Below are 14,007 nucleotides of genomic sequence, written 5' to 3'. Positions count from 1 at the left end.
CAAAGGATACTGTGGATCACGCAGCTCCTGGCAATGCTGACCCCACGCTGGAAGAACACCCAGGGGCATTTGCAGCAGTGACATCCGGGCTCTGCAGTAACCTGTCTGGTTTGGAAGCCCCTTGTGAAATCGCAACCAAGGCTCACACTGATTGGGTTTGTTAGTCCAGGCAGGAACATCTCTGCTGGGAACCCTCAATGGGGTACCGCAGGCTCAGGAAGTACACACAGGAACTATACAAGAGCACTGAATTCCTGACAGAAATATCAACTCTGACACTGAGAGTTTATTGTCTACAAACTCAAACAAAGATGGAAAGTTAGCCATCAGCTAGCGGCACCCTTCCAAATGCGCCTCCACTGAACTGCATCCCAAAGGCACACTGAGTGCCTTGCCCTCCCTCACATTCCTCAGGCTTTTCTCACAGTGTGACCTTCCAAATCTCACTGCTCACTGAGGACATTACTGCCAGGCCTCTGTACTCAGAAAGGCACCGGAGCACTGAACAACATGTGCAGGACACACTGCGAGGGGCAGAAGCCCACTGCTCCCTCTGCTGCTCCCATTCTGATGAGGGAAATCTCTTCTGCTGAATGAGGAACAATGAGCTCAGACATGGAGGGCTGGGGCTCAGTGAGTAGCCTGCCAGGCCCAGAGCTAACCTGTAACACAGTTATACATCTCTGATGCAAGGAAGGAATTCACAGGATCCCATCATTTGTGTCTTCTCTGATCAGCAGAAAATGACTTGTTGATGGAGCTCATCAGCTGTGAAATCCTGTGGCTGATGAGCCTTGATCAATCTTTGTTAGCTAACTCCAGTGCAGAGAGGGGGAGATGCAGCTGTAGACTTTATTTAGTCTTATGGGTCATAAAAACACACAACTGCCTGTAAAAGTGAAAGCTATGTTCCACTATCGCCTCAAAGAACTCACTGCCATGTGCCATCTGAGTATCTCCTTCACTGAAGTTGACAATGCAAGAATTGACAGAGTCAGAAAACGCGATGTGTGAACTCTTCATACTATTCCCTGGTTCTGCTGGCAGCTACTGGCCATCTGTCCCAGCACTTTGTGGGGAGTCCCACTGAAGTGGCAACTGCCATTAGTAACAGAGCAAGACTGAAGACTCTTGAGAGCTGATCATGTCTCAGCAAAAGCCGAAGCTGCACGTGCTGAGAAAAGTGGGAAGAAATAATTGGCACTTTCCTGTAAATATAATTGTGGAAGAAAGCGATATGGAAAAAGGCTGACCCACAATTACACTTACTCACTGAAATGACAATACGTCCCCTGCTGCTACTATGCACTGGGCTATAAAATGTAATAACGAGGAACTGAACTATAACAGAGGCAATTCCTCATAGCCACTACCTTATTTGGGTGCACGGCACGCCGCAGGTTTTCCATCCATTTATCTCGCTCTGCTGCAGAACGACACGAGAAGCACTTACTTCCTGATGAAGTCGTCACCTACAGGGAAAGGAACAGGATTATGTCTTGACCAGCACACTGCAGACTGTGATTTGGGGGGGGGGGGGTGTTAGGAAAGGTGACAGGGATTTGTTTTTATTTATTTCTTTTTAAATTTTAAGTAAACAGCTTTAGCCGGAAAGACAGGGTAACTCTGTATGTCGCAGAAATAATCATGGAAGCAAATTCCAATTACTTCTCCTCTTCCACACCAGAAAACACAAGATAATGGGCCCTGTGCAGGTGATGCTTTAAACCACCGCGTTTCATGACCGATAGAGTGAAAATCCTTAAATGAACTGAAGACAAATTGCAACCACCGGGCATTCCTCCAGACTCAGCCCGAAACTCCCAACAGCAGTCACCCATTCCTTGCTTTCAGAAGAGCATCTTCTGGACCCCGAGTGGGAAAAACCATTTTTGGTTCTGAGCTCTGGCCTGAGCATCATATGGATCAGTGATCTTCATGAGATATTGACTGTCTTAACAAAGAGTATCCTCATTTCAACAAGATTGTGAGTATTCTAGAATACTGCAAAGACAAACTCTGTTAATGGAACTCACGAGCGGGTGACCCCTCAAGTCAGATAAAATCTCGCCATTTTAAAAATGCCTTCAGTGCTGTATGCTTTAAGGATACTCAAAGTGCACTACAAGGGGCCTCAGCGGGGCAGCACCAGAGGATCACAACCCAGTTCCATTTCACACAACAGCTGTTTCACCTGAAGCACTCAGATGACTCTCCAGGGTAAGGCTCACACTGACAGTACCAGCACAGCCACCTGCAGGAGGACACACCAGGGCAGCAGCCTCCTCTACATCCCCTCCACTCGAGGAAAGGCCAGGATGAAGTTGCTTGGTTTTACAGCCCTGTAGCAGCCTTTTCTTTCTCCCCAGACACAAGACTCTGGTTTGCCAGCACAGGAACAGAACCCTTCCATCCTGACTGCCACTCCTGCTCCAGGTCACCAGGATCCCACAAACAGCAGAGCCAGGAATAGGCTCTGGGAGATTGTGCTCACAGTGTCCCTCAGCAGGCTGAGCAGCTCGCTGTATATTTAGTGCACACAGCCTCTGCGGGGGCACTGGATGACTCTTCTGACTGGAAGGTCTTATAAGGAGAAAGATGATGATGTTGAATCAATTTAAAAACAGTCAATGGGGAAAACAAGAAAATACTGACTTCCGAGTACTCAGCAAGTCAGTAAAAAAGCAAGTTCCGCAGACCTTAAAGCCTTCTCCAAAGCAAAACAACCCCAGGCAACCTTCAGGCACAGAGGAGGGGAAAACGCTCGCACAGTTCCACCACCGCTGGCCTGGAGAACCCTGTGATGCCGCACACGGCGCTCAGCCCTGCACCACTGTGCCTGCACCACTGTGCCTGCACCACTGTGCCTGCACCACTGTGCCTGCCCAGCACCCAGCGGGGATCCAGAAAGATCTGCAAACTCATTTCACATCCGACCTAGCACAGTATTTGAAGGAGCCTCTCTGGAGATGCAAGACCAAGGCATTAACACAATATGCCATTTAGCTCTCACCTAAGCCCTTCCCTCTGGAGCCTGCTGATGAGTAACCATCAGTTACAAATCAATGTCCCTTTTGTTTCCCAGCATTCTTCCCTTCCTCTGCAGGATTGGCAGAACAGCAATTAACGTGTTCTCTTTTCTTGGCTCTCCTTTATCCAGTTCACTTCAAAATGGAATTCTCTTCCTCCTTACAAGTGCATGACTTGTGTCATTTCCCTCTCAGTCAACTTTCTTCAGGTACTGTCGTATCCCTTCCTCCACTCTTGTGCGCCGAACAGAACTGATAAACAGCTCTTACATTATGGATGTCACATCTATTTTCCATCTAGCTTCATTTTATCTTTCTTGAGTGGAACGTAATGGAGGCCATATCATTTACAGAAGTGTTCTCTCCTGACCTGCCAGACTTGCTCAGTTCTACAGAGTATGAACAGCACTGGAGGGTTTGTACCTTAGCCCACTCCCTCAACTTCACAGTTCACGTTTGGGGCTATTCATTCACTTATTTATTTACTGAGACCGTTTCAGCATTACCCGCTTCAGTTTTAGGATGATCTCTGAATTCATTTATGTCACACTGTGCTAATTTCAGAGAAATCTTCTGTCCTGTCTGACTCCTGGACACTGACACGGCTGCCTTGGTGCATCTCTGCCCACCCCAGGAATGCCTGCATCCCCACCAGCCCCTGCAGCACAACACTGCCCTGTTTTATCTGCTCTGTGATGTCCAAGTAGAACCAGGTTACCTTCTCTTTCACACAGGTATTGACACCTTATTTCCGCAAGAAAACCATTTCCCAATTCTATATTCAGGCACTGCCATAAGCAGTAATACTTTTCCACCCGCGATGCGTGACAAACTATTCCCAAGAGGTATGGCACTGTGTTACCTAACAGCAGGCTTGTTTGTACGTGTCCCATTGCCTCCTGCTAGTGCAGACCCAGCCATGAGCCACAACAAAATGCATACGGCCATGGAAAAGATACAGTTTTTATTTACACAAACAAGTGAAGTTTGAGTTTTCTAGACCAAGTCCTCAACATTCCCACTGACAAAAGCAGTCTTTGTGACCACAAATAACATCTCTGTAAACACAGAGTAGAGCAGAGCACCTTCTGATATCCACATGAACATAAACCACACATTTATGTGCTGTTAAGACACATTTCTAAGCAGTCCAGCACCTGCACCATGAGCACGCCCTGCTGTGACAACGTTACAGCACCAAGAGCTCACTGCTCTGATTTGTGGATATGTTCCTCCTTGGAAAGATGAAGTAATTTTCTGCCCATGGAATGGTCTCTGTGTTACAGTTCAGAGCTAACAGCAAGAGCCCACAGCACGACCCAATGCCCGGCTCCCCAGGCAGCTCCGTTACAGGGCGTACAGACGTGCTCCTTACCTCAAAGCAGTAGTCTTGTCCCAGGATGCTGCTGTGGACCGGCTTGATGACCACTTCTTCCTCCATGCTGAGATCCAAAGCCTCAACAGCACTACTGGGACTGAGCAGAGACTCGTGGGAGCGTGATTCTTTCAGCCTCGGCATTAGATGGGATCTGGAGGAAAAAATGCAACCGTATCAATCTGGGCTTTCCTGCCCAGAGAAATGATTAAGCCTATCTGTTAGCAACAACTGCAGAATACTCCTATGAATTTTTTGCTGTGATATAAGAGATGGCCCAGAATAGCATCCCCCTGTGCACAGGCACCCTCCTCCCCCTCCAGACACGCATACAGCTGTACACAGATGCAGTCAGCGTGCAGATTCTCACTCTGTAACCAACAACCCGAGGACTCCTGTGCTCCATCCGACTGTCACACACGACCCCAGGATGGGAGAGTGTGGAAAAAATAAGGCCATGATAGCCCTATCGATTGATCTAAATGCTCTGGAGTCCCACTGGCAGCATTTAGCAGCAGGGAGCCCACAGACAGCGAGCAGCACACCATTTTCAGAGGCAGCCAATACAATCAATGGTGCTGTAACTCTTATAGCAAAATCAGAGTGCTCAAGGGGGGGGGGGGAACAAAAAGAAAGATAAGCTAAGATACTCCCAGGGAAAACACAAGACAGCCACAAAGTGGCAAGGGAAAAATAAAGAGAGCAGAGGGAGCTGTTGCTTTCTCTCTAGTCTGCACCACATAAAATGTTCCCATGTATGGCAGCTCACAAAAGCTCTGATCTCAGCAAACTCTGACCTTTCAAACCTCTGGCAAGTACTCTGAGTCTTCCAAAGAGACCACGTGGAGATCTGCCTGTCCAGAAACAGTATTCAAAGGCACGGAAGGACAGAAATAAAGGCAATCTGAGATATTCCCAGCACAGAGCTCCCAATATTCTCCATCAGATTTGCTTTGCCTGCATGTATTGAGTTTTGTCAGTCTACGGAACAAAGCTGACCAAAACACAGAAATGTCAATAGTGCATGCAAAATTCATGGCTCCCAGTGACTCACACACCAAGCACAATCTTGAGAACAGCCAAAGTCAAGTCTGAGATAAACAGCACTGAAGATCTGCCTTTAAGATTCAGGCCATGGACAGACTCCTGGCAATAAGGACCACCCTGCAGTGGGGTCATCCCACCCTGGCTGCATGATGGCATGGATGGAGGAGACCCCGCGGGGCTGATGGCCAGGAGCAGCATGGTGGCACCTGCTGAGGGGTCTGCAGAGATCCACATGGCCACGCCGGCATCTCCGCTCAGGGGACAACCACCGGCCCTCCAATGTTAAAAGCCTGGGGTGAACACAGACCCACATGGGATCAGAAGCAGGGACTCAGAAGTAAAAACCTCTCCACCCCACCAGCAGTTCTTTATGGTGAATAAATTGATCTTTAGGAACTGAGCACAGTCATTTCCCAGTACTTTGTGGCAATTTTACACTATTTTCACAGAAAAGGATCTGTATCGTCTCCCTCTGAGTGGTACTGCAGATGAGCTCTAAGATGGGCAGATGGATCAGGTTCCCCGGGGCGCTGAGCACCATGCTAACACCCAGAGCCCCACAACAGACAGCTCAGCCCCAATAAGCTCAGCGCCGGCATTTACAGGAAGGCTTCGTTCTGTAATTTACAGCTGAAATTAGAAGAGCCAAGCAACTGAGCTGGGACTGCACTCTTGTGTGGGCATATATAAATATTGATAACCTAAACCTACAGCTGAGGAACTGCGTGCTGTAACACACCGAGCCCGACTGCTTCATGCTGGCACAGATTTTTTTTGTTGAGATTAAAACAAACCAAGGGTGTTTTTCATCCAGAATTACTGCAGCTGCAAGGCCAAGGGTGGGAGTGCAGATGTGCAGCACAAAGAACAACCACGAGGAGCTTCTCGGGACACATCATGCTCTCACCACATTCAACAAACATTTCATTTCTAGCCCTCCATAATCCACACACGCCTCTGGGTATCCTTAAACTAGCAGGTGGCAGCCATTAGGGGCTCTTGTTTGAGACCCCAGAGGAAGGCTGAGGTCTCTCTGCAAGAGGCTCCCAGGGCAGTGCCAGCACTGCCAGCACCCCCAGCGCAGGCCTGGTGCCGGGCCTGGTGCCATGATGTCAGCGCAATGGCCGGGCCCTGGGGAGCACAGCAGGGAGCGAGGGCAGGGAAGGACACCGAGTCCTCACATCTTCACACTCTGACCCAGAGGAGACAACATTTCCCATGGCTGTTAGTGAGGAACCGGACATCCGCGGCACGAGCCATTTCCTGGAAGACGTTTGCTGTCTTTGTCCCAGCTCCCACGTGTCCCATTGCAGGCAGCACGGCTCTGCCCAGGCCGCAGGTTGCCCCCAGCTCATGCAGGTGGCACTGCCCAGCCCGGCACCCCTCGGTCCCAGAGCAGCACCCACAGCCCAGCCCCTCCTGCAGCAGTCCCTAATGTGAGGAGGGCTCAGTGCACACAGCTGCTGGCCGAGAAGTGCAGGAATAATAAGAGCACAGCATCCCGGCTTATGTGAGCTGATAGACCCAGTCCTTACACCTCTGTTCTAATATGGTGGGAACAGACAGCTGCCCAGAGACATCTCACAGCAGGATCCCTCCTTCCAAGCAGCACATGCAGTTCCTTTGCCATGGGCCTTATTGTAATCCTTTTCTACATGCCTAAAGTTCAGTGGAAATGAAGGAAAAATGAGGGAAAAAAAAATCTCATAAAACACCACATTAGTTCTAAAGAGAAATAACATTACTGCTACTGGCGCTGACCTGAGAGCCATACACAGAGGCAGCCAGGCTCCGGTTATTAAAGGGAACAGTTTACTGCCTAAGAGCAATGAGAGGATTGCTGCTCTAAATAATAAAAGTCACAAAACATTGCCGAGCAAAGGGATGCACCCCCACCCCACTGCTTCCCTCAGGACACCAGAAGCGAGGTGCCAGGTGTCGTGGGGCTGACAGCAGCACAACCCCAGTCACGGCTCTGCACTCACACCAGCTGGGAGCAGCAGCTTCCCCCTCACCGTCACCCCGCAGGGCTGCAGCGCAGCAATGGGGACAGGGCCGGTTCTCAGCCACTGTAGCACTGCGGGGCTGGGGACAGCCGGGAGCACGGGCTCCATATTCCCTCCAGAGCAGACAGATGCACACGGCTGAGGGTACAGGGAAGGAAATATTTAGGGCCTGTCTACCTCGGGTTAACCTGGAGTCGTGTGTTCAACTTATATAGTCTGCTTCCAGAATTGCTTTCTTGTGAAGACAAGCCCTCCGAGGGGCAGCCCCGTCAGTTTGCATTTCAGGACCTCACCTGCCTGAACCCACACAGCTGCTGCCTTCTGTGGTTTGTGATGGAAACATTCCCGATATTTCTGAAAGGCGGAACCGAGCACAGCAGTCAGCGGGGAGCAGACAACGTGTACAGCAAAAACGTGGGGAAAAAAACCAACAGCTTTTCTTCAGCCTCCTTCTGCTCCACCGTGGGAGCAGCAGCAGACTGAGGGACATCCCGGCCCCATCGAGCTCTGCTGCAGGAACGGCTCAGTGCTGCACAGGGCCACGTCCCACCTCCTGGGGACGGATGTGACACAGAGCTGCCTCCCACTGACCTCCCGGCCACCGCCGCAGTTCTCAGCCGTTCCTTCCCGACCGCCTCACCCCGCAGAGCGCGTCGCTTCCATTCCACAAACAAATATTGAAGCGATGTTATGGGAAGAGCTGAGAGGAACGGCACGGCGGAACTCACACGCTCCCAGAGGAGCAGCAAACCCAGCTTCTTCCTGAGCATGTGGCCGAGGCCCTGCATGCACCGCACACATCCTGCCAGGACAGCACTGCTGCGTTTGGCCATGCTGGTGTTCCATGGTGCTGCAGCCTTTGGGCTCCCGGGGCAGCTCAGTGCGTCACAGTGCTGTACCGAACGCAACACCTTCACTGTGCAGCACAACGGACGTGTAATTAAACTTATTAATGCCTGCCCTTGTTTGCAGGCTGCTCTCAGTTTCAGCCGGCAGCGGGTTTAATTACATTCGGGAGGACTTTGGCAGCTCTGACCAGATTCCATGTGATTTTTTGCCAGCTGAAGGATGTTCCACCTGTGACACACACCTGGGCACGGCCCTGGGGCGGCTCAACAGTGCAGCACGGCACTGGGACAGGGCTGGGTGTGCAGCAAGAGGGAAACTGCAGCAGCAAAATGGCACAAGAGCAAGAAATCCACGGGGCTCCAAAACACCACTTGAGTTTCAATAACCAAACGCGTTAGAGAAGCAACTTCTCCCTCCTTCCAAGCGCAGACTGGCACCAACGTTTCCCTTCTTCAGCAGCAATCAACACTTCTATACAAAACACGACCATTCCTCAACACATCAGCCTACACCAGCATCCGTTAACAGCGCTGGATCTGCAGACAAGGGACGCATCGGGGGGCACAGAGGTGCCGTGGCGCCGGGTGCAGCTGTGCAGCGCCCCGCCGGCCCGACCGCCCCCAGCGGCACCCGCAGCTGGGAGGAGGGTGGGGCGCTGCTTTCTGACGGGCACAGCTGCGCTCGGGAGAGGCAGAATCCGAACGAGAAGGAAAAAAGCAAAGCGGGATCTTTCCCGTCCGGATTAACAGCGCGAACCGAAGCCGCGATCCCCGTCCGCAGCCCCGGCGCACAGCCGAGGGCCGTTGCCTACGGCAGCGACCGTGTCTTAATAAATAATGATGAAAACAAATTCTTCGCACACAGACTCACGGACGGAGCGCTGCTAAAAATAACCGCTCGGCGCAGAGGCTCGGGCTGGGGTCGGGCTGCGGGTTCGGCACACAGCGCGGCTCGGCCCCCCGCTCGCAGCCGCAGCGGCCTCCGGCGCTGTCCGGGCGCTGCCCCGCGCGGTGCCCAACAGACCGGCGGGGAGGGGCGGCTCCGCTCGGGGCGATCTCCGGCGGCGAGGGGGGGGACCCGCCCGGAGACCGCGGCCCCCGCGGCCGTGCCCGGGGCGACACGACTCGGAGCCGCCGCCGCACAGCGATAACACGCGTCCGCACACATACAGACGCGTCCACACGTACGCGGATCCACGCACAGCCGCCCCCCGCCGCGCCGCTCACCCTCCGGGCCCGGCTCCGCCGCGCCGCTCCGCTCCGGCCGCCCCATGCCGCGCTCCCCGCTCCGGCCGCCGCCCCGCCCCGCTCGGCAGCCGCGCCGCTGCCGGGGCCGCCGGATTGGCTGCGCTGTAGCTGGGCAGAGCGCCCCGGGCCCGCCGCCCCCGCTCCCCGCCGGCCCCGGGAGCGCTCCGCCGGAGCCCGGGCTGAGCCGGCCCTGCCCGCACGGCCGCCGGGGATGGGCTCGGGCCCGGCCGCCCCGCCCCGCGCTGCCCTCCCGCCCCTCGGCGCGCGGCGGGCCCGGCCCCGCGGCTGCCGCCCCACGGCTCCGCTCACCGCAGCCCTCCTGGAGCGCCGGGTCGCCTCGGGGGGAAGCTCGGCGGCTCCGCGAGCCTCGGTTTGCGCAAAGCCCGCACCGCCGCGCTCCTTCCCCGGCCGCCACCCCCGCTGCCCCGGCGCGAAGGACGGGCACCGGGCGGGAGGACGCAGCAGCGCCAGGTTCGCTCCGCCGCCCGCGCCCGTTCCTTTCCCGCATCGGGACGCCGAGGCGGGCACTGACCTCCGCAGCAGCGCGATCCACAGCACGCAGGAGCGTTTGCAGCAGCACCCGGCGCGAGCCATGGCCCGCGGGCTCCCGCTCCCACCTGCGGGCTGCGGCCGAGGCTCGGGCGGACCGTGCGGGGCTCTCTGCCCCCGCCGCCCCCGGGGGGGGTGAAGTGCGGCCGCCCCGCGGCCCGAGCAGAGGCCGAGCTGCACGGCATGCTCCTCTCCTGGCCGGCCCGTCCTCACCCCGCCCGCAGCCGGGCTGCCGATGTCCTGCCGTTTTCAGGTGCCTCCATGACTCATAGAGAACGAAGCGGGGCTATCGAGTAAATGAAAAAGCACCGCATGACACCGTCCCCTGGCTGTTATTTATGGCTGCTTCCTTTTCCACTTTTCAAAGGCTACCGTCCACGTCTGCAGCAAACCATCAATCCTCCGGCTCGTGCACCTGGCAGCCGCTGCCGGTCGCCATCGGGGCGAGGACAGCAGAGGGAAGGGTCCCTCGTTAAAAAGGTGCCGGAGCGGTTCCCCGGAGCGATGCGGGTGCAGCGGGGTCCGGGGCTGCACCGCCCCAGGAGCCAGCAGCGGGCAGAGCTGGGGCTGCGGGGTCCCAAAAGCCCGAAGGAAGGGCAGCAATCATGTCGCACGCGAATAACGCGGAGCTCTTCTATCACCTAATGCCGGCGGGGTCTTTCTCTCCCTTGCGGGTTGGGCCGCTCCCCACCGTGCCCAGGGGACGCGGCCGTCGGCGGCCCACCGGGCCGGGCGCTGCCTCCCACCCCGCAGCCTCAGCCCCGTCCCGCAGGCAGAGCTCCGCACCGAGCACGTGGAGCAGCGCGTGTTGCCGCCCCCCTCTCCCCCCGGCAGCAGTTTGAAGCTCGCTCACCCTTTGCTGGCAGATGCCAGGCACAAAGACAAGCTCGCTGTCCTCGATCTGCTTTTCAAGGCTTCTATAAAGTAGGGCACCAGCATCAACCCAGCGTCAGGTTTTTGATACATGGCTGGAGTAGCCAAAAATAATAACAGGCGGCTTCAGTCAATCGTTTCGCTCTCAAATCCGCAGCAGCAGCACTGGGGTCCTTTGTGCGGCCGAGCAAAAATACAGGACGTGCCAACCCGGCTCCCGCTCAGCAGCTCCCGGCCGCCCGCAGCTCCCGAGCCCTCGGGCCGTCACCACGCGGCCCCATCCCCGGCCGGCAGCCCCCCGAGGCGCTGCCCTGTTTCCCCTCAGCACAGCGTCGCTGCGGCAAAGCGTTAAGGTCAAGTTACAGTTTTACTGAGCGCTTTATCTCTTTGGCAAGGCATAAAAATGCAGAACCTGAACTTTGGAACGAGCCTCACACATGCAGTGGGTGGAGAGCAAAGGCAGCAGGAAAAGAGAGAACCCCACGTCCTCCCTGCAGCCCAGCTCTGGAGTATTTCCTTTTGCACGTTTGGACGCATTATTAAGACAGTCTGGAAGGAAGCAGCAAAAGCAAACCACGCGTCTTTCAGCAGGAGCCAGATGTGCTGGGAGCAGCGCTGCTGGGCAGCACAGCTCAGTGAACATCCCACGGCCCCAGCCCTGACATCCCGCCCGGTTGGTCTGTTGGTGCACAGCTGCACCTCCGTGTGACACAAACGCCGACTGCTGCCCACAGACTGTGCTGTGTTTGGGCCGGCAGCCCCTGGCGTTGTGGGTCTGCCATGCTGGGCACTCATTCCCACCCTCTCCATTCTCCTCGGCTTTGGGGCCCGCGGGTATCACAGTGCTGCCTTCCTGGCCCCGCGTTAAGGCCATGGGGCACTCAGCCCCCTGCTGTGCTCACCTCCTGCAGCCATTAAACCCAGACAGCTCTCACTTTTATTAGCTGTGAAGCCGGTGCTTTATGGCCAGGCTTCTTTCAGCCAGGCTCCCTAACGACCTTGAAGAGTAAGAAATGGAAGGGTCGGTGATTGCCCACATTTATTCCAAATTTTAAATCAAAAAAGTAAACAAACAACCAAACAACAACCAAACCAACAAATAAAGCTTAGAAAACATTGAAGCCAAGAGCCCGAGGAGGTCCTAGAAAGGACTGTTTTGGGAATGTTCCATCCTGCCCTGGTTTTGGCACAAGCACTGTGTGCTGTAGCTGCACAGCTGGCTGCTGTGCCCGGGCTGCTGGAGCTCAGGGTTACTGCCACTGAGGGCCTCTGCTGAGCACCTTTTGGTCCACATTGTCTATCTTATGGCACCATCACACCACATACAGATTTCACTGCAGATGCCACTAAATCCTCTCTGGAGATGCCCTGTGTTCACCCAGCTCAGCGGTGCTCCCACAGCCCTGCCTGGAGCGCGGCTGTTTGCTGGGGGGGTCCTTCAGGACAGCACAAAGTCAAGGTGAGGCTGAGCAGCCCACATCACCCAGGCGCTGCCGATGACTGAACAACAGCAGAGCTAAACTTACAGGTTACTAAAAGATTTCTTCACCTTCTTTATTAAAATATCCTTGGCGGCCAGAGACAGCACAGCTGATGCCGTGCGCTTCTGCACAGTCCGGCTCCATACGCAACAGTACATGGAAGGAATAGGAGACCTCTGACCAGTGCTGCCTGGTGCAGTCAGACAGAGCATCTGGGCCGGGCAGCTTCTCCCTCTGCCCATCATTAGCTTCACCCTTCTGCTCTCCTGAACAAGTGCTGGCCTTTCCTTAGGGATGTAATCAGCAGAGCCCACACTCACTGACACACCGCTGCCCTTCCTGGAGGTTTCAGTGACACCACAGCCCTGCTATGAGCTGCAGGTCTTTATAAATCTTTCTGTGAAGTCCCATTCCCACAAACATCCAATATCACCCTGCGCTATTAGTTGCGCTTGGGAGACACCACTTAACACTCCCAGCAATGTGAGCCAAGAAGTGTCTGCAGGACTCAGGTTTTGAATTTCAAATCCAAACTACGGAGAGGTGCCAACAGCGCACGGTCTGAGCCCGACACGCAAATACATCTTAGCATCCAAACTGCACTTTGTTTGCATTTGTCCCTCTAACAACGCTGGTGTATATAACGGCCTCAGTTTAATGGCTTCTAACTGACCTCAGAGACTGAATGATGTTCTTAAAGAAACTCAGTTAGGAAAAGGTTCTTTAAAAAGAAAAGCTCGAAGCATTTTGCACTTTGTTCTGATTGTGTATGTTTTACCCAGGATGGCACCATGTAAAGCCAATTGCTCCCATTTGCTGCCCGTCCTGCAGCCATATAGGGTGTCTTTTAGGGACATATAAACACATCCTTCTCATGGGAACGTGCTTTTCAGATGGAATGAGAGATTCACGTGGCTGAAGGTGGTGACAGCAGCCCTTGGAAATGGCTTTGCTCTGTGCTCACAGCAGCTGTGTGTTCCCTGCCACAATGGGGATGTGGATGGCAGCAGGAAGGGCTGAGGGCAGTGCCTGGCCGTGGTGCTCCCAGCCCCATGGCACTGCTAGCAGCTCTGATCCCCTCCACACAGATGGGGTGTCCCCTGCTGGGTGCACTGCACAGCCAGCTCCAGTCTCTGACATGGACATGGTTGCACCACACCTCCACACACAGTCACGGCCAACCTGAAAGCACCCCAAGCCCCTGAGCAGGGAGACGCGCCTGCAGGCAGAGCTGTGCAGTCCCACCTGACAGGAGCTGACCTCAGGAAGAGCCTTTGCACCACAAAGCCTACGGGTCCTGACTGCAGTCCCCATCTGTGCTCAGACTCACAGGCAGAAGGACAGATACCTTTACAGATCACCTCCCAGTTTTTATTGCTCTCCCTGCATTTGTCACTCCACCAAGGCTGACTGCTTCTCCCCAGAGGCTGGGGGCCAGCCCTGCAGTGAGGCTGGGACAGCCCCTGCAGCCCCACAGCTCCCAGCCCCACAGTTCCCGTACCATGGCCAGACCCCTCGTGCAGTCCCAGCCTCCCTGCGCAGGGTCCCTTT

General features: G+C 55.0%; 1 protein-coding gene across 9 annotated transcripts in view; it reads right to left on the bottom strand.

Moving 5' to 3' along the window:
* DAB2IP (DAB2 interacting protein) overlaps positions 1–14,007 on the bottom strand; it is a 154,069-nt gene that overhangs the window by 32,282 nt on the left and 107,780 nt on the right. For 7 of the 9 annotated variants that reach the window (XM_072352509.1, XM_072352507.1, XM_072352508.1 and 4 more), the window contains 2 exons: positions 4,405–4,558; positions 1,374–1,472 (listed from right to left, as the gene is read on the bottom strand). In XM_072352509.1, the coding sequence (XP_072208610.1) occupies positions 1,374–1,472; positions 4,405–4,558 (253 nt within the window). Of the gene's footprint in view, positions 1–1,373; positions 1,473–4,404; positions 4,559–9,532; positions 9,733–10,085; positions 10,864–14,007 lie in introns of those variants that run through there. The other 2 variants (XM_072352512.1, XM_072352513.1) reach the window with 2 other exon arrangements.

Source organism: Excalfactoria chinensis, chromosome 18, assembly GCF_039878825.1.
Source record: "Excalfactoria chinensis isolate bCotChi1 chromosome 18, bCotChi1.hap2, whole genome shotgun sequence".
Classification (NCBI taxonomy): Eukaryota; Metazoa; Chordata; class Aves; order Galliformes; family Phasianidae; genus Excalfactoria; species Excalfactoria chinensis.
The sequence above is the reverse complement of the archived record's forward strand: the minus strand, read 5'-3'. Positions and strand labels throughout refer to the sequence as shown.